This window comes from Bos indicus x Bos taurus, chromosome 26 (genome assembly GCF_003369695.1).
Source record: "Bos indicus x Bos taurus breed Angus x Brahman F1 hybrid chromosome 26, Bos_hybrid_MaternalHap_v2.0, whole genome shotgun sequence".
In the NCBI taxonomy this organism is placed as follows: Eukaryota; Metazoa; Chordata; class Mammalia; order Artiodactyla; family Bovidae; genus Bos; species Bos indicus x Bos taurus.
The window spans coordinates 28,793,177-28,815,379 of record NC_040101.1 but is presented as its reverse complement, the minus strand read 5'-3'; the positions used below and the strand labels follow the sequence as shown (position 1 = coordinate 28,815,379).

At 39.5% G+C, this 22,203-nt stretch overlaps 1 protein-coding gene across 5 annotated transcripts in view; it reads right to left on the bottom strand.

The window, feature by feature from the left end:
- ARMH3 (armadillo-like helical domain containing 3) overlaps positions 1–22,203 on the bottom strand; it is a 178,830-nt gene that overhangs the window by 91,706 nt on the left and 64,921 nt on the right. For all 5 annotated transcript variants that reach the window (XM_027528511.1, XM_027528515.1, XM_027528512.1 and 2 more), the window contains 3 exons: positions 13,387–13,469; positions 12,724–12,850; positions 5,924–5,999 (listed from right to left, as the gene is read on the bottom strand). In XM_027528511.1, coding sequence (XP_027384312.1) covers positions 5,924–5,999; positions 12,724–12,850; positions 13,387–13,469 — 286 coding nt within the window. The remainder of the gene's footprint in view (positions 1–5,923; positions 6,000–12,723; positions 12,851–13,386; positions 13,470–22,203) is intronic.

Sequence of the window (22,203 nt, the reverse complement as noted above, 5' to 3'; positions counted from 1 at the left end):
TACCTACTACTGTGGGCAAGAATCTCTTAGAAGAAATGGAGTAGCCATCATAGTCAACAAAAGAGTCTGAAATGCAATACTTGGGCGCACTCTCAAAAATGACAGAATGATCTCTGTTTGTTTTCATTCAGTATCACAGTAATCTAAGTTTATGCCCCAACCAGTAGCGCTGAAGAAGTTGAACGGTTATATGATGACCTGCAAGACCATCCTGAAGATAAAGAACATCCTCAAAAAAAAGAAATGCAAAAAGGCAAAATGGTTTTCTGATGAGGCCTTACAAATAGCTGAGAAAAGAAGAGAAGCTAAAGGCAAAGGAGAAAAGGAAAGATATACCCATTTGAATGCAGAGTTCCAAAGAATAGCAAGGAGAGATAAGAAAGCCTTCCTCAGCGATCAATGCAAAGAAATACAGGAAAACAACAGAATGGGAAAGACTAGAGATCTCTTCAAGAAAATTAGAGATACCAAGGGAAAATTTCATGCAAAGATGGGCACAATAAAGGACAGAAATGGTATGGATGCCGGGGTCCAGCCCCAGTGGATCCAGGGAAATTCGAAGGAGAGACGGCTTCGGCGAACTGGATACAATAGCTTCAATTAAATATTAATTAGAGATATAAAGAGTAATAGAATAAGGATAGCTCAGTAGGAAATTCAGTGGAGAAAAGAGGCTGAATAACTTGGTTTATGTGGAAAGCTAATACAATTCCAAAATAAGGAATTTACGTCACCTATGTAGGCCGCAGGTGTCCTCCTATTCTCCCGAAGGAGAGGAGACACTAAGGCCTCCTGGTTAGATCTTAGAAGCCCAGGCATAATTAGTAGGCTTGACGAGCCTCCGCGTTCCAGATGGGGATTCAGCCAGAAGGTGAGTGAAAGAACAACATGGGGCGTATGGACATAACAGAAGCAAAAGATATTATGAAGACGTGGCAAGAAAACACAGAAGAATTATACAAAAAAGATCTTCATGACTCAGATAACCACCATGGTGTGATCACTCACCTAGAACCAGACATCCTGGAGTGTGAAGTCAAATGAGCTTTAAGGAGCATCACTACAAATAAGGCTAATGGAGGTGATGGAATTCCAGTTGAGCTATTTCAAATCCTAAAAGATGATGCTGTGAAAGTACTACATTCAATATGCTAGCAAATTTGGAAAACTCAGCAGTGGCCACAGGACTGGAAAAGGTCACTTTTCATTCCAATCCCAAAGAAAGGCAATGCCAAATAATGTTCAAACTACTGCACAATGGCACTCATCTCACATGCTAGCAAAGTAGTGTTGAAAAGTTTCCAAGCGAGGCTTCAACAGTACGTGAACTGAGAACTTTGAGATGTTCAAGCTGGATTTAGAAAAGGCAGAGGAACCAGAGATCAAACTGCCAACATCCGTCGGATCATAAGAAAAGCAACAGAGTTCCAGATAAACATCTATTTCTGCTTTATTGACTATGCCAAAGCCTTGGACTACATGGATCACAACAAACTGTGAAAAATTCTTAAAGAGATGGGAATATCAGTCCACTTTACCTAGGACTTCCCTGATAGCTCAGTTGGTAAAGAATCTGCCCACAATGCAAGTGACCCTGGTTCGATTCCTGGGTTGGGAAGATCCACTGGAGAAGGGACACGCTACCCACTCCAGTGTTCTTGGGCTTCCCTTGTGGCTCAGCTGGTAAAGAATCCGCCTGCAATGTGGGAGACCTGGATTTGATCCCTGGGTTGGGAAGATCCCCTGGAGAAGGGAAAGGCTACCCACTCCAGTATATGGCCTGGAGAATTTGAATCCTGGACTGTATAGTTCATGGGGTGGCAAAGAGTCGGCTATGACTTTCACTTTCACTTTACCTGCCTCCTGAGAAATCTGTATGCATGTCATGAAGAAACAGTCAGAACTGCACATGGAACAATGGACTGGTTCCAAACTGGGAAAGGAGTATGACAGGATGTATATTGTCCCCCTGCTTATTAAACTTATATGCAGAGTATATCAAGCAAAATGCTGGGCTGGATGAAGCACAAGCTGGAATCAAGATTGTCGGGAGCAATACCAATAACCTCAGATACACAGATAACACCACCCTCATGGCAGAAAGCGAAGAGTAACTGAAGAGCCTCTTCATGAAAGTGAAAGAGGAGAGAGAAGGAGCTGGCTTAAAACTCAATTTTCAAAAAACTGAGATCATGGCATCCAGTCCCATCATTTCATAGCAAATAGATGGGGAAACAATGGAAACAGTGACAGACTTTATTTTCTGGGGCTCTAAAATCACTCCAGATGGTGATTGCAGCCATGAAATTAAAAGATGCTTGCTCCTTGGAAAAAAAGCTATGACCAACCTAGACAGCATATTAAAAAGCAGAGACATTACTTTGCCAACATAAGTCCGCTGAGTCAAAGCTATGGTTTCTCCAGCAGTCACGTATGGATGTGAAAGTTGGACCATAAAGAAAGCTGAGTGCTGAAGAATTAATGCTTTTGCACTGTGGTGTTGGAGAAGACTCCTCAGAGTCCCTTGGACTGCAATGAGATCAAACCAGTCAATCCTAAAGGAAATCAGTCCTCAATATTCACTGGAAAGACTGATGCTGAAGCTGAAGCTCCAATACTTTGTCCACCTGATGCAAAGAACTGACTGATTGGAAAAGACCCTGATTCTGAGAAAGACTGAAGGCAGGAGAAGGGGACAACAGAGGATGAGATGGTTGGATGCCATCACTGACTCGATGGACATGAGTTTGAATAAGCTCCAGGAGTTGGTGATGGACAGGAAACCCTGGCATGCTGCAGTCCATGGGGTCACAAAGAGTCAGACATGACTGAGCGACTGAACTGAGGTGTGTTCAGTTGCTCAATCATATCTGATTCTGGGTGCCACATGGACTCTAGCCCACCAGACTGTTCTGTCCATGGAATTTTCCAGGCAAGAATACTGTAGTGCTTGCCACTTCCTACCCTAGAGGATCTTCCAGACCCAAGGATTCAACCAGCATTTCTTGTGTCTCCTGCATTGGCATTTGGATTCTTTACCACTAGCACCACCTGGGAAGCCCCATTAAATATGGTTATTGTTCAGATAGATGCTCAGTCGTTTCCAACTCTTTGCGACCCCCGTGGACTGCAGCATGCCAGCCCTCTTTGTCTATCATCAACTCCCAGAGTTTGCTCAAACTCATGTCCATTGAGTTGATGATGCCATTCAACCATCTCATCCTCTGTTGCCCCCTTCTCCTCCTGCCCTCAATCTTTCCCAGCATCAGGGTCTTTTCCAGGGAGTCAACTCTTTGCATCTATCCATTAAACATAGGCTTACCACGCAACCCACCAATTCTACTTCTGAGTATATTTGCAAAAGAAGCAAAAGCAGGAACTGAAGAGATATTTGTACACCCATGTACAGATAGCCAAAAACACAACAACCAAAAGGTGGAAGCAATTCACTTGGGATCTCATCAGTGGATGATGGATAAACAAAATGTGGCACCTATATACTTGGAATATTACTCAGTCTAAAAAGGAAGGAAATTCTGACAAGTGCTACATCGGCGATGAACTGTAAAGATATTATGCTAAATGAAATAACCAGTATTTTATAGTTTTCTAAGTACTATAACATACATAATTCTCACAACCGCTTCTCTATAAAACAACTGATATCCTCATGACCTCCATTTTATAGCTAGTAGAAAGAGGTCCAGAGAAGCTAAGTAAGTTGCTCAAGGTCACACATTAAGTGGTAGAGACAAAAATTAAAAACCTGGTTTCTCTAACTCAAATTTCCATGCTCAAGCTCCTTTCAATACATCATACCGAATTTTCTGTTTACCTCCATAGTAACACTAAAAAAGGAGGCATTACAATATAAAAGAAAGAGCCCTGGATTTGGAATTAGAAAACTATGATTAATTCTCGGATTTGACACACAAGAATTGTGGGACATTTTGCAATTCAAATATCTTCAAGATTTAGTTTCCTCACTAGTTAAAAAGTATACTCTATAGGGTTTGACGACTGAAAAAGACAGCAATTTTTGAAAGAGCAGTACCTAGTTTAGCCCTTACTAAATGAAAATAAATTTTAAAAAATAAAAAAGTAAACTTCTGCAGGCTTAGCATCACCAATATATTCCCCTGATCTGGTGGTAGTGTGGTAAGTGATATTCTAAAACATCCTTCCAGTAATCTCTTGAAAAAACTGACTGGATCTTTTGATGTTTTCTACATATATTCCAAGTCTAATTCATTAGCAACAGTGAAGATGATATAATTACTGTCTGCAGCAAGTTCATCAAGAAGTTTGAGGAATGAAAATGAAGGTATAGGCCTAACTTACAAAGAGAACCGTGTCATGGTTATAGGCATCTGCTCTAAGCCCAAGCCAGTCCTTTCTGGGGTATTCAGAAAAAGGACAGGTCAGTAGTTTAAATCAGCTGTTTGATGGCCCCTAGGAAGAATAAGGACAGCAGCCAAACCAAAAGCCACCGAAAGAAAAAGCAACAATGCAGGAGATTAAAGCAAGCATAAAAGACTGTGATCAAGGAAACAAGCCCCAGATGAAAAGACACTGCCTGAAAACCCTAAGTAAATACATGAATAAATAAACACAACATAAATTATACCCATATGCACTTCATTCTATAGTCCAGAATCTGGTGTTTCTTTCAAACACCCACATTTGTCATACTGTCCTTCGGTCACAAAGGGCTCTTTAGGAGAAGGCAGTTTGTAATTCCTGATTCCTATAGAAAGTCACATTTATCATAAGGATTTACTACAGTATCTGGCTTATTTGCTAGATGCAAATATACATGAAGTTGTGAGATTTATAAAACTATGTTTGCTGCAAAATGTCTCTGGGGGTTAGGTAAGGCAGATCAACCTTCAATACCCTCAATGCAATCTTGTTAGCACATCTCACCCGCCTGCTCCCTCACCCCTGCCCTCCCAAAACACACATTTCACACTTTTTCTTTTGTTCCCAGACTTGTCAAATACTAGTAAGTCACTGCAGGGACAGGACATTTTACCTTAAAAGAAAGGGGTGGCAAGAAAAGAAAGATATAGAAATAAATATTGAATCTCAGCTCTGTCACAAATCAGAATCTATACCAAGTTGTAAATGTGCATTACTATTACTGGGAATATCTGGCAAAACTTATATCTGGAACTAAATCAAGTTTCCCCATCTGTTGGGTTTGCCTCTTCTACTCAATGTTAATTTTTTAATTGTTTGCAAGAGCAATATAATAACTGCTGAGAAAATAAAAAATGATAGGCACAAAGGGAGCCAGAATAACACAAGTCAGCTTTAGGTTTCATGACACTGAAAGCACATTCTCTCCATTTACAAACAGCTCTCTCCTGTGAGTGTGTGCTATTTTCTCAAGACCCTAAACCAACTCCATGTCTGACTCAATTTTATCCAATACATACAGCACTCTGTAATTGCCATGCTGTTTCATAAGGAACCTAAAATGACTTAGCCCCATGAGCTCCATTTGGCTCTGTTTACCACAAATAGAAATAGCCATGTAAAGCAAAACGTCAAAAGTTCCAGATCCCATGAGTCATTCATTCAACTCATGGAGAAAGGCAGAAAAAAATTTCCAGAGAAAAGCTTTCAGATGGCTTATACACAGAAACCACTTTGGCAACAAAGAGGCCTGAAAAGGGTTTGCAACTATCTCCTGGTAAGAAAATTCATAAACGAGCAAATTCTGTGAGCTATTTCAATACGACAAAATGAAAGTCACATGCATTCCTGCTTTTCTTGATCAAATATGAAAACTTCTTCCACTCCTACAGACATCGGGGCTTAAAATAGTACTGATGTTCAACATATTTCACTTAGAAAGGTACAATAAACCTCAGGATTAACCACAGAACTCTGAAAGAGATAAATCCTCACTTCTTACCTGATATTAACCAACGCGTGAGTCACCTTGCTAGCTGCTTCTTTCCACTGGCCTGCATTGGTAGAAAGCCTCAGGACTGTAAAAAAGGAAAGAACAAAGATGTGTCAGACCACTGGTATTAAAGAAATATGAGCGAAGACACAATGAAGAATATCACTATTGGAAAAACCAAACGCAGTCTGTGCCAATCTTCTATTTAAGACATCCTAATCTAGAGGAAAAAAATTAGGGCTTATTCTCAACTATCTTTCCCGCAATTTTTTTCCTCTTTCTTTCACTTTCTATCAAAATATTCTACTCCTCTGCCTTGGGTTTCCCTCTCTCCACTCTCCGCTAAAATGTTTCCATACTTAGTTTTTGCATTCAGTTAAAATCTACACTGGGGTGCTGATGTGAGGGTAACCTGATTGCCACATTAATCATTTCCCTAATAGCTGGGGCCGATTTAGTGGAATTGGCCAGCTGAGTAAGTGTCCCTTCCTGTTCCACATACAGTATATCTTTCTCCTAAAGGTCTGAACTGGGTCAAATAGGATAAATAATCTTGTCAGACAGAGGATGGTCATGTTTCAATCAAAGAGTAACCTGCTTTAGCTCCCTTGCCTTAACTGTGTAACCTGCAACATGAATCAACTGGAATAGTCTTCCCTTCTCTGACCAAAGTCTCTCACACCCTTACTCACAGAAGGGATGATGGAAATATAGTTCCCAGGTGGTGCTAGTTGTATAGAACCCGCCTGCCAATGCAGGAGACTTGGGTTTGATCCCTGGGTCAGGAAGATACTCTAGAACCCACTACAATATTCTTGCCTGGAGAATCCCATGAACAGAGGAGCCAGGCGAGCTATGGCCCACAGGGTCACAGAGTCAGACACAACTGAAGCAATTTAGCACACACACATGCATATTCTCTGTCAGCTATGAGCTTCAGGGCCACACATTATAGTACCTATACTCTTTCAGAAAAGAGACAAACCAGCACAAGTGTTTCTGGAAAGAACAAGGATACAGTGGGCGCTCAAAGCATATGTTTTTAATGAGTGAATAACGAATATGAACTAAACATGTAGAGAGTCTACTATGTGCCAGAAACTGGACAAAGAATATATACAATACAGCATACATATAAGACTCAGAGGAGACAAACAATTAATCAATCAAGTTTATTCACAGAACTGTAAGTAAGGGGGCTAGAATTTAAACCTGGAGGGAATGGTCCTACAGCCTGTACTTGATACACTGAGTGGTTAAGAGTGTGAACTCTGAAACCAACTGTTGGTGTCCAAGTCTAGCCTTTGCCACTTACTAGAGAAAAACAGCAATACTTACATGAAAGGATTATTATGAAAATCAAGTAAGTTATATATATAAAGCCTTAGATCAGTACCTGGCACATAGTAATTGTTACATAAGTATTAATATTAGCTATTATTCATTAAATAGACTGTCTTCCAAACAAATGCAAGAATATACTTAAGACCTTCTCGGAGGAGAAAGTCAGTTAGTTAATCAGAGCCTAACATTAAAAAACGTATAACCAATCTGCATAGGTACCATCACTACCAACTCCTGACCAGTATTCCTCTAGCAAGAGTAGTAGCAGCAGCAGCTGTACTAGAGGGAGGGCATATAACTGTAATAGGGAAAGAAAACTCATCTGGCTACTCTGCATCTATTTCAGCAATATTTCATTTTTATAAATTCATGCAATTTTACAAAAGAGAAGATGGAAGCCTTAATAAAACATTATCAGAGTGCTGCTTTCCTAATTTACAAGATTAAGTGCAGGGGAACTCAGTTTCAAGTTAGAGCTTTTCAGTCTCAACTCAGGGATTCATTAAGTGTATGCACAAATTTATTCATGAATGAACAAAACTGTTTCAAGCAGGTCAGACATATTTTTTTCAACTCAGTTGCAGAAACTGTTTAGATATATCCGTTTTCCACTAGACCCTCCACTAAATCATAAATTCTCTGATGGTGAAGATCTAGTATTTGTGGAATTGAGCTGAATTTTACTCCCCTTTCCTCAGAGAGGTATTCAACTCTGTTCACGGATTATTTCTCTGTTAACATCCTGTCACATCTGTTCCTTAGTGAACAGGCACCCAGATGACCTCATCACTACATTTCCAAGGGAAACAAGCTTTCCAAGCCATTGGCTTTTACATTCTTTTCTAAGTTCCCAAATTTAAACACAAAATTATCTCAAAACACCCAAACGCCTCAAGCTAAGTTTATCATTTAGGTAGTACAAAGTATGATACACCAAAACAGCATACCATGCAGCCATTTAAAAAAGAGACTTAAGTAATAGCAAAAACTGGAAACAACCATAATTTTCATGAAAGGAAAGAATGGTTAAATAAACAGTATCCATACTATGCAAAAAAAGAGAGGGTGGAGAGAGAAACTTAAGAAAACTACCAAAAAAAAAAAAAAAATGTTCTATAATAGCTTAAAAAAAAAATAGGATAACATGATCACAATTATGTAAAACTATGCATAAAGTAGACTAATATGTGCATGCATGCTAAGTCGCTTCAGTGGTGTCTGACTCTTTGCGACCCCTATGGACAGTAGCCCACCAAGCTCCTCTGTCCATGGGATTCTCCAGGCAAGAATACTTGAATAGGTTGCCGTGCCCTTTTTCAGAGGATTTTTTCAACCCAGGGATCGAACCCACATCCCTTACATCTCCTGCATTAACAGGTGGGTTCTTTACCACTAGCGCCACCTGGGACGCCCATATGAAAATAGTGCTCATACTAGAAAGGAGAGATTGTATTAAATAAAAAAATTTGTACCTTGTTTTTTCTTTAGTACTGGTAATTATCTTTTTCTAAAAGGAAAAAAACAGTTCAAAATATGGTATCATTTACGGTTCAGGGTAGCTTATGTCAAGGTCCTTCCTCATCAGTGGATATCACTGCTGTAGGAATATTAAATGTGTCTTTATCAAGAGTCTCCTTCTTCTAGCCATGATGAAGTAACAAGACATAATTAACCCTTCTACCTTAAGCAATAAAAAACTGAACAAAATATAAGAAACAATAGCTTTCAGACATTGGACAATGGGTATACAGAACTGTGATCCTTTAAGATGGAAAACAAACAAGGTGAGCCCTAGAATTATCCCAGCTTACTGTGTGAAAAAGTTTCCAACCTACAGGGCAGACAGGAGGAACTTAAACAGAATCCAGAAGCTTGCTAAATCAAAGACACAGAGATTAGCAACTGGACAAGACAAGGCACCTAGAATTTGTGGCATAGAGCACTGTAGAGGAGGGAGTTTAACAGGGTATTCTATAAGTTTGTAGAGGGGTCCTCTTACATCTTTTGCTGAGCACTGATCTACACATAAAAAAGAGAAAACTACTCAAGCCTGGGGGTAAAGAACCACTGGAAAAGAGAAGAAATTGTGGAGCTCATGGAAGGCTCTACAAGCAAAATAATTTGAATTTCCACCAGTAAGAGTAGAAAAACCTATCGATATATGAATTATCAGGAAGAATCTTCAGATGGGTACTGCATTAGTAATCTGGCCAAATTAGCCTATAATAAAAGTTGCTCTTAACCCAATTTAATAACCCTTAAAAGCAAATCCTAAAAGGATGAAACAGATTCCACACAACATAACTGCATTCCAGAATAAAGTCTAACATTATATAAAGGAACATAATAAAATCAAACCTTACAACATTAACATCACAATGTTCAAAATCCAATTTAAAAATTACCAGCATTCAAGAAGTAGGAAAGGGACTTCCCTGGTGGTCCAGTGGTTAAGAAAACACCTTGCAGAACTATACTCAATATTTTGTAATAACCTATAGTGGAAAAGAATCTAAAAAAGAATACACATATGTATACACACACACACACACACACACACACACACACAAATCACTTTGCTCTATATCTGAAACTGATACAACATTGTAAATCAACTGTTTCAATAAAAATTTTTCAAAAAGAATCCACCTTGCAGTGCAGGGGACACAGGTTCAATCCCAGGTCAGAGAACTCAGATCCCACTAGAGAGCCCATGTGCTGCAACCAAAGACCCCACATGATGCAACGAAGATCCTGTATGCCACAACTAAGACCCAATGCAGCCTAATTAATTAATTTTAAAAACCCAAAGAAGCCAGAAAAACATAACCCAAAAGCAGGAGAAAAATCAGTCAATAAAACAGACCTAGACATGAAGAGAGATGATGCAGTTAGTGGGAAAGGACATTAAAACAGCTATTGTAATAATGCTCCATATGCTCGGGAAGGTAGCAAGTGAAAACAAAACTTGTGTTCACATAAATCTGTGTACAAAAATGTTTACAGAGGTTTTATTTACAATCCCTAAAAACTGGAAACTTTCTAAATGTCCTTCCACTGATAAATGGATAAGTTAAACTAGCATATTCCCACAATGGAATATTACCCCATAATAAAAAGGAACAAACTACTGATACCTGCATCAACATGGATAACTTCAAACAAATTACTATGTATAAGAAGCCAGACTCCCAGTGCACTAGCCCCAAGCATCCAGTATGGGATGGTATGGGGAGGGAGGAGGGAGGAGGGTTCAGGATGGGGAACACATGTATACCTGTGGCGGATTCATTTTGATATTTGGCAAAACTAATACAATTATGTAAAGTTTAAAAATACAATAAAATTTAAAAAAAAAAATAAATAAATAAATAAAATAAAAAAAAAAAAGAAGCCAGACTCAAAAAACGGTATGATGTCATCTATATACTTTTTTAGAAAAGGCAAAATCATGGGGACAAGGAATAGATCAGTGGTTGCTAGAAAGTGACTAGGAGCTGATCTCAAAGCAATAGGTGGAGGAGTTGATCTTACAGGAGTACAGAGAAGAGGGAAGTTTTTGAGATGGTAAAACTCTTCTAAATCTTGATTTTCTGTGATAATTATACTTCTATATGCATTTGCTGAAATTGAGAACAGTACATTAAAAATGGTGCATTATATCATATATGTAAATTATACTTCAAAAAACCTGACTAAAAAATACATTTTTTTCCACCTGAAGTTTCATTATACTTTACACAAAATGGAGAGTACTGAAACATGCCACCTCCTGCTATTTGTTGTGTTTCATTTAGTAAAATTCACTTTCCTCTTTGTACTTTCTTAGTACATCTGAGCATTCCCAGATATCCTTTCTTCTCTTGTTGCTATAGCTGTAAACGTTGATCTCATTTGACTGTGTACATGGCTCAAATGTGCAGGTAAGCCAGACATCTATAAAACACCTCCCCCACTCCAACTCTCCTTCCTTTCCTCACTGAAAGACCTCTTTATTCATCCATTAATGGGTGTTAAAGCCTCTGGGGCAGCTCTTCACCCTTGGAAAATTCTATATTCTTGAAAACAAGGATACTGGTAAAAGCCGGGTAGATGCAAACCACACCAGGGTACACTGAGAACATTCTGCCAATGGGAAGTTTGCTAGAGGGTTCTCATGGAAGACTTCCTAGCTCAAAAAAAAAAAAAAAAAGACGTGTGACTTGATATGACAATGGGAACCTCTTATTCTGAGGGGAGCTGACCTGATGCTAAAGCTATTACACTGACGATGAGAGAGCAGGGAAATAAAAAAAAAAATTCCTCCTAGGCAATCCTTTCCACTGTTTGCTTCTACTCTTTCTCCATGTATTCCAAATCCCCTCTACTTTACTCATGATACATACAGGAGTCCCAAGCAGAAGATGAACTTTTCATAAATAGTCCCAACAATAGGGATCAATAAACTAATCAATAGTGACAGAAAGCAGATCAGGGGTTGCCTAGGGATAAGGGACAGAGGTGGTAAAAGTGACATAGAGGGACACAAGGAAATTTGGGGAGAGGGGGAGGATATGTACATTATCTTGATTTAATGACACCTTCATGTACATATACACATGCCAAAACTTATCAAAAATTGTATCCTTTAAAAAAGTGCAGTTTGGGACTTCCCTGGGGGTCCAGTGGTTAAGACTCCATGCTTCCACTGCAGGGGGTGTGGGTTCCATCCCTGGTCAGGGAACTAAGATCCCATATGCCTCAGCATGGCCAAAAAAAAAAAAGAATGCAGTTTATTATATACTGATCACATCCCTAATAAGTTGGAGCTTTTTAATAGACAACTTTATTGAGTGGCTTACTATTTCTGGGAAATCTAAAGAAATCTTTCTTGACCTTTAAACTTAGGTAGGTTTGATTAGACTCTTCACTCAAACTTACAGGGATACATGACCTCTTATAGAAGTAAGGAATACTCATGTGGCTGCAGAGTAAATTTTAGGCAAGCCAATCACCAAAAGGTTTTTGCAAAAAAGATTTTTATCTAATGCCCACTTCCTCTTCTAAGTTATGCTAAAAATACATAGGTACATTAAAAATCCTTAAAACCTTGTACCTTTTCAAATCACACAATGTTCCTTTGGGATCCAAGCTCTTCTATTTGCTGCTGTCAACTCCCACCCACTCTCACACCCATCTCACTGGCATTCACTAAATCTACAAGCCTCCCTATTTTCTCTCTTTCACAAACATCAAGAAAGGGCTACAGGGATGCTAACCAGCCTTCTACTGAGATGAATTTTGAGTTCCTGAAGGCGAGGAAGTCCACATATACTTTCTTATTGCCTGAGAAAAGGAGACTACTATAGTTCTGTGCCAAGTAAGGGCACCAAGCAACTAGGGGAGAATCTTTTGGAGTCTTTTCCTTTCATAGACCAAAAATCACAGCTGATCGGGAGACAAAAAATAAAAAGAAGACAGCTTACCCATAGAGTAGAGGTTGTCAAAGCTCTGGTGCATGCGGATAATCTCATAGTAGAGTTCATCATAACTGCTGGGGGTGGGCAGGAATGTATCTCCATATGTGATAAACATATTAAATAGGTTCACAATCTAAAAAAGAAGCAAAAGCCCATATATAGACATCATACTATGAAGACTCAGAAGGGTATTATCAGTAGTGTGCTATACAGCCAGCTCTTACTGTCTTTCAAGAGCAGTTAAATTTTCAGCAATTTTGTTAGCTGGTTACTAAACAAAATCATTATTAAAAATTAACTTTTCTATAAAACTTACCATTCAATAAATTACATTAAAGTAATAATTACTGAAAACTCATCACTTTCTAATTATTTTCTACCTTTCCATATTATCAATCCCCTTGAAATTAATTTACACCTCTTGTATCTGTGTGGTGGGAATATTATATAAGAGCGTGTGTTACCATTATTTCATGAAAGAGCCCAGGTTCTCCAAAGACACAGGTGAAAGTGGAAGCACTAGTAGGGAGATTCTGATCCAAAGGGAAAATAAAGGCCTGGTATCCTCCTATAGTTTAATCCTTAGAACACCAGCTCCTGTCTCAAACCAGCCCATTTTTGCCCTAGAGTATAGCTTCAGAAAAATAAACGTGTTTTTTTGCTACTCACCATAAGAGCTAATGTAAAAATGTTGTGCTTTGCCAAAAGTACAGTCTCATTTGACATAAGGAACTTCAACAAATTTATCAAGGCTTTAAAAAAAAGAAAAAAAAAGGCATTGATAAGATAATCAAAGCATAATCAATAAAGTTAAATGAAAGTAGACTAGATCTAAAGAAATCCAAACAGGGCTAGAATGAGTATATCACAGCTACTAGGAAATTTTTAAAAGCAGGCAGAGCAGGTGTAGTTGAAGAAAACACTGACCTTCTCAAGTACATGTTTGCTTATCTGTCTATAGAAGGTTATAAAAAATCTACTTTTTACTTCTTAAATAGCAATTAAGCTCAGAAATCTGACTATAAAATGGACATTTCAGTGTTCCAAATTTACACCTGTATGCTGATTTCCCCATCAAATTTCCTCAGTTTATTGAGCGTCCCTTCTCACCCCAGGCTGCTAGCGTTTCAAGTCACCAAGTTTTAGCTGCATATCTGTTTCAAACATTACAGCTAAGAAGGACATCTTTCGAATCTAAATGATCAACAGACATACTATAGAACTTACTGCTTTAGTTCTGGATAAAAAAAGAGCTCATGAAGGGAAAAAAAGCCCTTAACTGTTCTAAATATTCAAATAAGAGTGCAACATGCTCTGTCCTCTCTTAACTGTGACAACATTTACTGAAAAGGTCCCCTTTTTGCCTTGTAATCTTTAATGAGGGGAGAGAGTGCCAAAACCCAAGCAATCTCAATCATGAGATTGACTGCTAAGTCCTAGTTAAACAGTACAGCTTTAAAGACATTTTTGCCAATAAATATCAAGCATAAAATAATTTAACCGCTGCCTTATACTCTTTCACCCAAGGCTATAAACTCAGTCCTGCTTCTGTGCCCACCATAGCCACTGCCACTGTACCTATCTCCCCTGTGTGATGGGGAATATAAAGGAGGGGTTCAGCGGCTACAAGTATTTGATGTTCCTTTTGTCTTCTCCCCATCAACCTGTCCTACTTCTACATATACACACACAAAAAAGGCTCGACCGCTCCTTTCCTAAAACCATACCTGCTTTTTTGTCAGCAGAGAAGTCCCTTCTCTCGTCTGAGCTTTGTGTGAAGTTTACTACTCTTAGAAAAGAGATGTGAGCTTAGATTTAAAACAGCAGGGAATGGTGAGTAGGAGTAAGTCTCTCCAGACACTTGCTGCCTGCCATACAACACCCCTCACTCTCAACCCTCTAAAAGCACAGGTACAGTAAAGAAACAGCAGGCAAGGAAAAGTACAAGAGCTTGTCTACATTCTGTTTCTAAAGCCTGATTCTTCCCTTCAAACAGGGGGGGGGGAAAAAAAGCCTTGCTAGGGTTGAAGGAGGCAGGCATCCTCATTTATGAACTCTTCACCCTGACTCAAGTTCTCTGAGGTTTCCTAATGGAAAGGCAAATGATAGGCAGCTGGCTTTTTTGATGTTGTCTGTTAACAACTGATCTACTGGACTGGACCTAAAAAAGCTCCACGGGAGGCCACTCTGGATCATACAATCTTCTAAGCTCCTAGTAGGCCAGGAGCTCAGAGAATGAAGGGGACTAGCTAAAATCCACATAAAAATGACTAACCCATGGGGATTCCCTGGCAGTCCAGTGGTTAGAATTCGGCACTTTCACTGACATGGCCCAGGTTCAATCTCTGATTGGGTAACTAAGATCCTGCAAGCTGCAGCACGGCCAAGAAAAAGACTAACCCAGCCCAGATCTCTCAATGCGTAGGGGCTGCCCACACCACCCCCACTAACCCCAGAGCTTAGACAAGCCCTGTTAATAGATAAATCTTCTGACAGTAGGACTCCCTAAATTCACAGGAGACAAGAAAAAGGATGGGTAACACATGTGGCATTCTACAAAACATAATGGCTAGCTAGAGACAAAGTTGCTTTTGCACATATCCAATCAAGGAAGGCTTTTGTCCCAGGTACATGCAGCACAAAGATGCAGCCTCAGCAGTGGTTATGTGGTAATTAAGGGGTAGAAAACCTGGAGAAAAGGAAGTGAGCACAATGATTTATTGCTCCTCTGCTGGACTACAGCTAGCCTTGATCTCTGGGATTCAGAGCCAGGGATGACAAAATGATAAATATGAAGGGAGGAAGAGAGCAATTCTAGCACAGGCCAAGAGGTGGCCTGCGTTTCAATTGTCACTGATGTCAGCAGAGTCAAATAGTGTTGAGAAGGAGAGTCCAGCACTGCAATACTCCGAGAGTCTGTGTCAGGGAAACCTGCATTCTATCCCTGACAATTCAGGTCAGACCCCCTCCTTCTGAAAAAGCCAGGGTTTTCTTACCTGGAAGTCATCATTCTCCAGAGGGAATTTAAAAGGCAGCTAAAATGAACCAAGTACCCTTAAAATTGGCTCCCATGAGCCTCTGACATCAGGAACCATGATTCTTCTTCGAGAAGGAATGTCCCAAATATCCCATAATATAACACTTTTTTCCTTCAACATCTTTCTGACTTAGCATTCTATCAACTGTTCAGTGTCCTATATACACATACATGGTCTTCTATCCTCTAACCCGATGTGATGGGAGTTAAAAATTTGTGAGGCTTCAACATAGTTGATTTTAAATTTTTAGAGCTAGAAAGGACCTTAGAGGTTATTTAATCCTACTCCCTCATTTTTGGATTCAAAAACAACCCCTGACCACCACCCCAACTAGTTAGTGACCAAGCAGGGACTAGAACCTGGTCTCCTGTTCAGTGTTCCTTCTTCCATTCCATTAAGATAAAAGCCTGCAGTCCATGGGGTTGTAAGAGTCCATGATGTCACTGCTTAGCAACCGAACAACAACAACAGACAAACAAAGGTGCTGAGAGTGAAAGTGAAGTCACTCAGTCGTGTCCGACCCTTTGGTACCCCATGGGCTACAGACTGCCAGGCTCCTCCATCCGTGGGATTTTCCAGGCAAGAATACTGGAGTGGTTTGCCAGTTCCTTCTCCAGAGGATCTTCCCGACCCAGGAATCAAACCCGGGTCTCCCACACTGCAGGCAGACTCTTTACCATCTGAGCTAGATGCAGTCAAATATTAAAACAGAAGGAAGCTCATGTATAAATGGTGTGCTTAAGATTTGCTAAGTATACTACCATCAATACTTTCCTAGAAGACTCTGGTTTATAACTTTCTCCACCTATTGGCTGCTCCAAGGTTATTTCCATCTACTTGGTGCTCTTCTTTTCTTGGTCCTCAGCTACTTATTATAGCACAACTGCTTAACACCTCATTATTACCTTTCTTCTATTCATTCTCAACACTAAAAAACTTCTAGTAGCTTTTCTCAGCAAAAAACACCTCAGCGGGCCCTCTATATCAGCTTTCATCTCTCCTCTTTATTTTTATTTTTAATTGTTTTTAAAAAAAAACACATTTATTTGCCTATGCCAGTTCTTAGTTGCAGCATGCGGGATTTCTTAGTTGTGGCCTGCAAACTCTTAGTTCCGGTATGTGGGATCTAGCTCCCTGACGAGGGATGGAACCTGGGCCCCCTGCGTTGGGAGCTCAGAGTCTTAGCCACTGGACCGCCACAGAAGTCCCTCATCTCTCTTCTTTAAATCTCATCTTTCCTACACCTCTATCTCCCTTTCTCTGTTTCCTCTCTAGGATTTTTAAAAAATAATACTACTAATAATAAATGTCAACTAAAACTGTTCCTATTCCCCTCACTCTGGGTGTGTCCTTCAAAATTATGTACTGAACATAGACCATGATCAGATCTGAACTTCAAATGGAGCTGCTACTGCTGCTGCTAAGTCGCTTCAGTCGTGTCCGACTCTGTGCAACCCCATAGATGGCAGCCCACCAGGCTCCCCTGTCCCTGGGATTCTCTAGGCAAGAGTACTGGAGTGGGTTGCCATTTCCTTCTCCTCAAATGAAGCTAAGATCCCCTTTCTTTATGCAAAATCAGAACTGAAACAAACAAAAAAAACCTGAGTATAAGCAATTCATAGCCAGGTTTATTCATAAGCTATTATGATGCAGTGCTATGGACAGGGTTTAACTGCAGGGCAGAGAATAGCCGTGGGCCAGGGGCAGGTTAAGGACAGAAGAGAAATGGTACTCAGGATCTCGGTGCCAACACACAAGTAGCACAGAGCTCATGCTGGCCGATTCCTGCCTCACCACTCTCCAAACACACATTTTTAGAAAACCGCCCTCGATCCACTTGTTCACTTGGTGCCATGTGGGCACATGACCAGCCAAACTGTTCCAAGGACAGTCACAGAGGTAACAGTACATAGAGGGAAGAGTTAGGATAACTAAAAAAGACAAGGTATTGGTTGTATAAACATAAGATTATTAATTAGTCATATCTCTGTTAAGAGTTTGGTATCAAGCATGACACGTGTTGTAGTCATTGTGAAGATAAGCGGTGGAGCAGGATATACTTTTTTCTTTGTAATTTAACACTTTGGTTACCATGTTTCTAATTTTTAGGTAACAGTTTTAAAAGGAAGCAGGGGAGAAGAGACTAACACAAAATCTTCCTCAACAAAAATATGATCCTTAGTCTGAGGGATTTCCAAAGAAAAAGGGCCTATGTTATAGAAACTCAATACTGTGTAAACAGTTCTGCCCATTAGGCAAGCAATGGCTACCCATTCCACAAAACAGAATCGCACAGTTTATTGCAGAGTATCTTTTCAGATGAGGACAAGCTTGGTGGCTGAGACCCTCCGGGCCTTAACAGACAATTCTCACTGGCCCCAATCCTTCACAGCCCCAGGAACAGGCTGTCCCCAAACACCAATGCCAGATAGATATATCGTAGAGAGAAATGGATCATATCTTTCTGCTGAATGACACCTACTACAAGTCACTAACTATGCCAGAAGTTCACATCAAGTACAGTTGTTCCTCAGTATCCACAGTGGGGGTGGGGGGTGGGTAGGATTGGCTCCAGGACTTTCCCCCCAAATACCCAATTCCATAGAGTCTCAAGTCCTTTAAATAAAATGGTATAGTTACCTACACACATCTTCCTATATAGTTTAAACCAACTCTAGGTTGCTTACAATGCAATACCTAATACAGTGTAATACCTAATACAATGTAAAAGCCATGTAAATAGTTGCTGGCATACAGCAAATTCATGTTCTGCTCTTTGGAAATTTCTGGAATTTTTTTTTCCAAATATTTTTGATCTGTGGTTGGCTGAACCCGTGGATGCAGAACCCATGGATATAGAGGGAAAACTGTATCTCAAATCTTCCTCTTTTCTACTGCACTCCACTTGAGAGCTTAAAAAGAGATACCTAACTACAGAAATCATCTCCCCCAAACTGCATTCATCTCTTTTCAACGGGAGAAACACAAAAGTCATAAATGGCAAGGGAAGTAACATCTATTAGGTATATGCTAGATGGTAGGCATTATGTAAAGCACTTAAAGTACATCACTCTCACTGAAACCTAGTAAGTATCCCATGAAGGAGCTAATAACGGTCCCAATTAACAGATGACCAAATTAAAATTCAGAAAGATTTAATAAGTTATCCAAAGTCACATAGCTAATTGAAGATAAATTACATTAACAGCAACATACCAGGATGGTCCATGAACTCCCCTTGCTGAGATTTATGAAACTGTACTGGTTCCTCCTAAACTTCACTTAAAAAAACATTTGTTGAAGGTTGAGGAACAAGCTATCTAGGACCAATACTTGTATTTGCCATCCAAAACTATAACTTTATGCCACCCAAAACTGTAACTTTAATCAGAGTTCCACTAACCAGCACCTCACACATCCAAGTGATCAAAAGAAAAATCTTGTAAGTTCATCTCTCTTTTAAGCATCTCAGAATTTTACTCCACTGACCTAAAGACACTTTAACCTGCACAGTCTCAAAAACAAGAAGTGAAAAGCAAGGACTCGAGTATTTTTGCACCCATGTTTATAACAGCATTATTTACAATAGCCAAAAGGTGGAAGCAATACAAGAATCCATTGACACATAAACAAAACATGAAAGACACAATCAGAAAATTACTTGAGCTAATCAGTGAATTTAGTAAAATTACAGGATACCAAATCAATATACAGAAATCCCTTGCACTAACAGTGACAAATCAGAAAGAGAAATTAAGGAATCAATTCCATTCACCATTGCAATAAAAAAATTAAAATACCTAGGAATAAATCTACCTAAGGAGACAGAAGAGCTGTATACAGAAAACTATAAGACACTGATGAAAGAAATCAAAGATGACATAAACAGATGGAGAGATATACCAAGCTCCTAGATTGGAAGAATTAATATTGTGAAAATGACTATACTACCCAGAGCAAACTACAGATTCAATGCAATCCCTATCAAATTACCAATGGCATTTTTCACAGAACTAGAACAAAAATTTCACAATTCACATGGAAATACAAAAGACCCTGAATAGCCAAAGCATTCTTGAGAAAGAAGAATGGAACTGGAGGAATCAACCTCTTGACTTCAGACTATATACTACAAAGCTACAGTCATCAAGACAGTATGGTACTGGCACAAAAACAGAATATAGACCAATGGAACAGGATAGAAAGCCCAGAGATAAATCCATGCACCTATGGGCACCTTATCTTTGACAAAGGAGGCAAGAATATACAATGGATAAAACACAGTCTCTTCAATAAGTGGTGCCGGAAAACTAGACAGTTTCATGTAAAAGAATGAAATTTGAACACTTTCTAACACCATACACAAATATAAACTCAAAATGGGTTAAAGACCTAAATGTAAGACCAGAAACTAAAATTCTTAGAGGAGAACATAGGCAGAATACTCTTTGACATAAACCACAGCAAGATCCTCTATGACCCACCTAATAGCAGAACAGAAATAAAAACAAAAATAAATGGGATCTAATTAAACTTAAAAGCTTTTGCACAGCAAAGGAAACCATAAACAAGATGAAAAGACAACCCTTAGAATAAGAGAAAATAATTTCAAATGAAGCAGCTGACAAAGGAGTAATCTCCAAAATATATAAGCAGCTCAGGCAGCTCAATATCAGAAAACAAACAACCCAAAAAATAGGCCTAAATAGACCTAAATAGACATTTCTCCAAAAAGACATACAGATGGGTAATAAACACATAAAAAAGTGCTCAACATTGCTTATTATTAGAGAAATGCAATCAAAACTACAATGAGGTATCACCTCAAACCAGTCAGACTGGCAATCATCAAAAAATCTACAAACAATAAATGTTGGAGAGGATGTGGGAAAAAGGCCATATGACCCAGCAATCCCACTACCAGGCATATTCCCTGAGAAAACCACAATTCTAGAAGATACATGTACCCCAGTGTTCACTGCAGCACTACTTACAATAACCAGGACATGGATGCAACCTAGATGTCTATTAACAGACGAATGGATAAAGAAGTTGTAGTACATATATACAATGGAATATTACTCAACCATAAAAAGGAACGAATTTGAGTCAGTTCTAGTGAGGTGGATGAACCTAGAGCCTGTTATACAGAGTGAAGTAAGTCAGAAAGAGGAAAACAAATATCATATATTAATGCATATATATGGAATCTAGGGCTCCCCAGGTAGCTCAGCTGGTAAAGAATCCACCTGCAATGCAGGAGACCCTGGTTCGGTTCCTGGGTTGGGAAGTTACCCTGGAGAAGGGATAGGCTACCCACGCCAGTATTCTTGGGCTTCCCTGATGGCTCAGATGGTAAAGAATTCGCCTGCAATGCAGGAGACCTGAGTTCGATCCCTGGGTTGGGAAGATCCCCTGGAGGAGGACATGACAACCCACTCCAGTATTCTGGCCTGGAGAATCCCCATGGACAGAGAAGCCTGATGGGCTACGGTCCATGGGGTCAGAAAGAGTCGAACATGACTAAGCAACCAAGCACACATATATGGAATCTAGAAAAATATACTAATGAACCTATTTGTAGAGCAATAACAGAGATGCAGACATAGAGAAAGAATTGTAGACACAGGTGAGTAAGGAGAGGCTGGGATGAACTGAGAGAGCAGCACTGATACCACATGTAAAACAGACACCAGTGGGAATTTGCTATATGACACAGGAAGCTCAACCTGGTTCTCTGTGACAACCTAGAGGGGCAGGATGGGCTGAGAGGAGGGAGGGAGTTCAAGAGGGTGGAGATATATTGTATACCTATGGCTGATTCATGTTGATGTATGGCAGAAACCAATACAACATTATAAACCAATTACTTTCCAATTAAAAAATAATTTTTTTTTTTTAAATGTGGAATGCAAACTAGTACAGCCACTATGGAGAACAGTGTGGAGATTCCTTAAAAAACTGGAAATAGAACTGCCTTATGATCCAGCAATCCCACTGCTGGGCATACACACTGAGGAAACCAGAATTGAAAGAGATACATGTACCCCAATGTTCATCGCAGCACTGTATATAATAGCCAGGACATGGAAGCAACCTAGATGTCCATCAGCAGATGAATGGATAAGAAAGCTATGGTATACATACACAATGGAGTATTACTCAGCCATTAAAAAGAATACATTTGAATCAGTTCTAATGAGGTGGATGAAACTGGAGCCTATTATACAGAGTGAAGTAAGCCAGAAAGAAAAAATACCAATACAGTATACTAACGCATATATATGGAATTTAGAAAGATGGTAACAATAACCCTGTATACAAGACAGCAAAAGAGACACTGATGTATAGAACAGTCTTTTGGACTCTGTGGGAGAGGGAGAGGGTGAGATGATTTGGGAGAATGGCATTGAAATATGTATAATATCATATATGAAACGAGTCACCA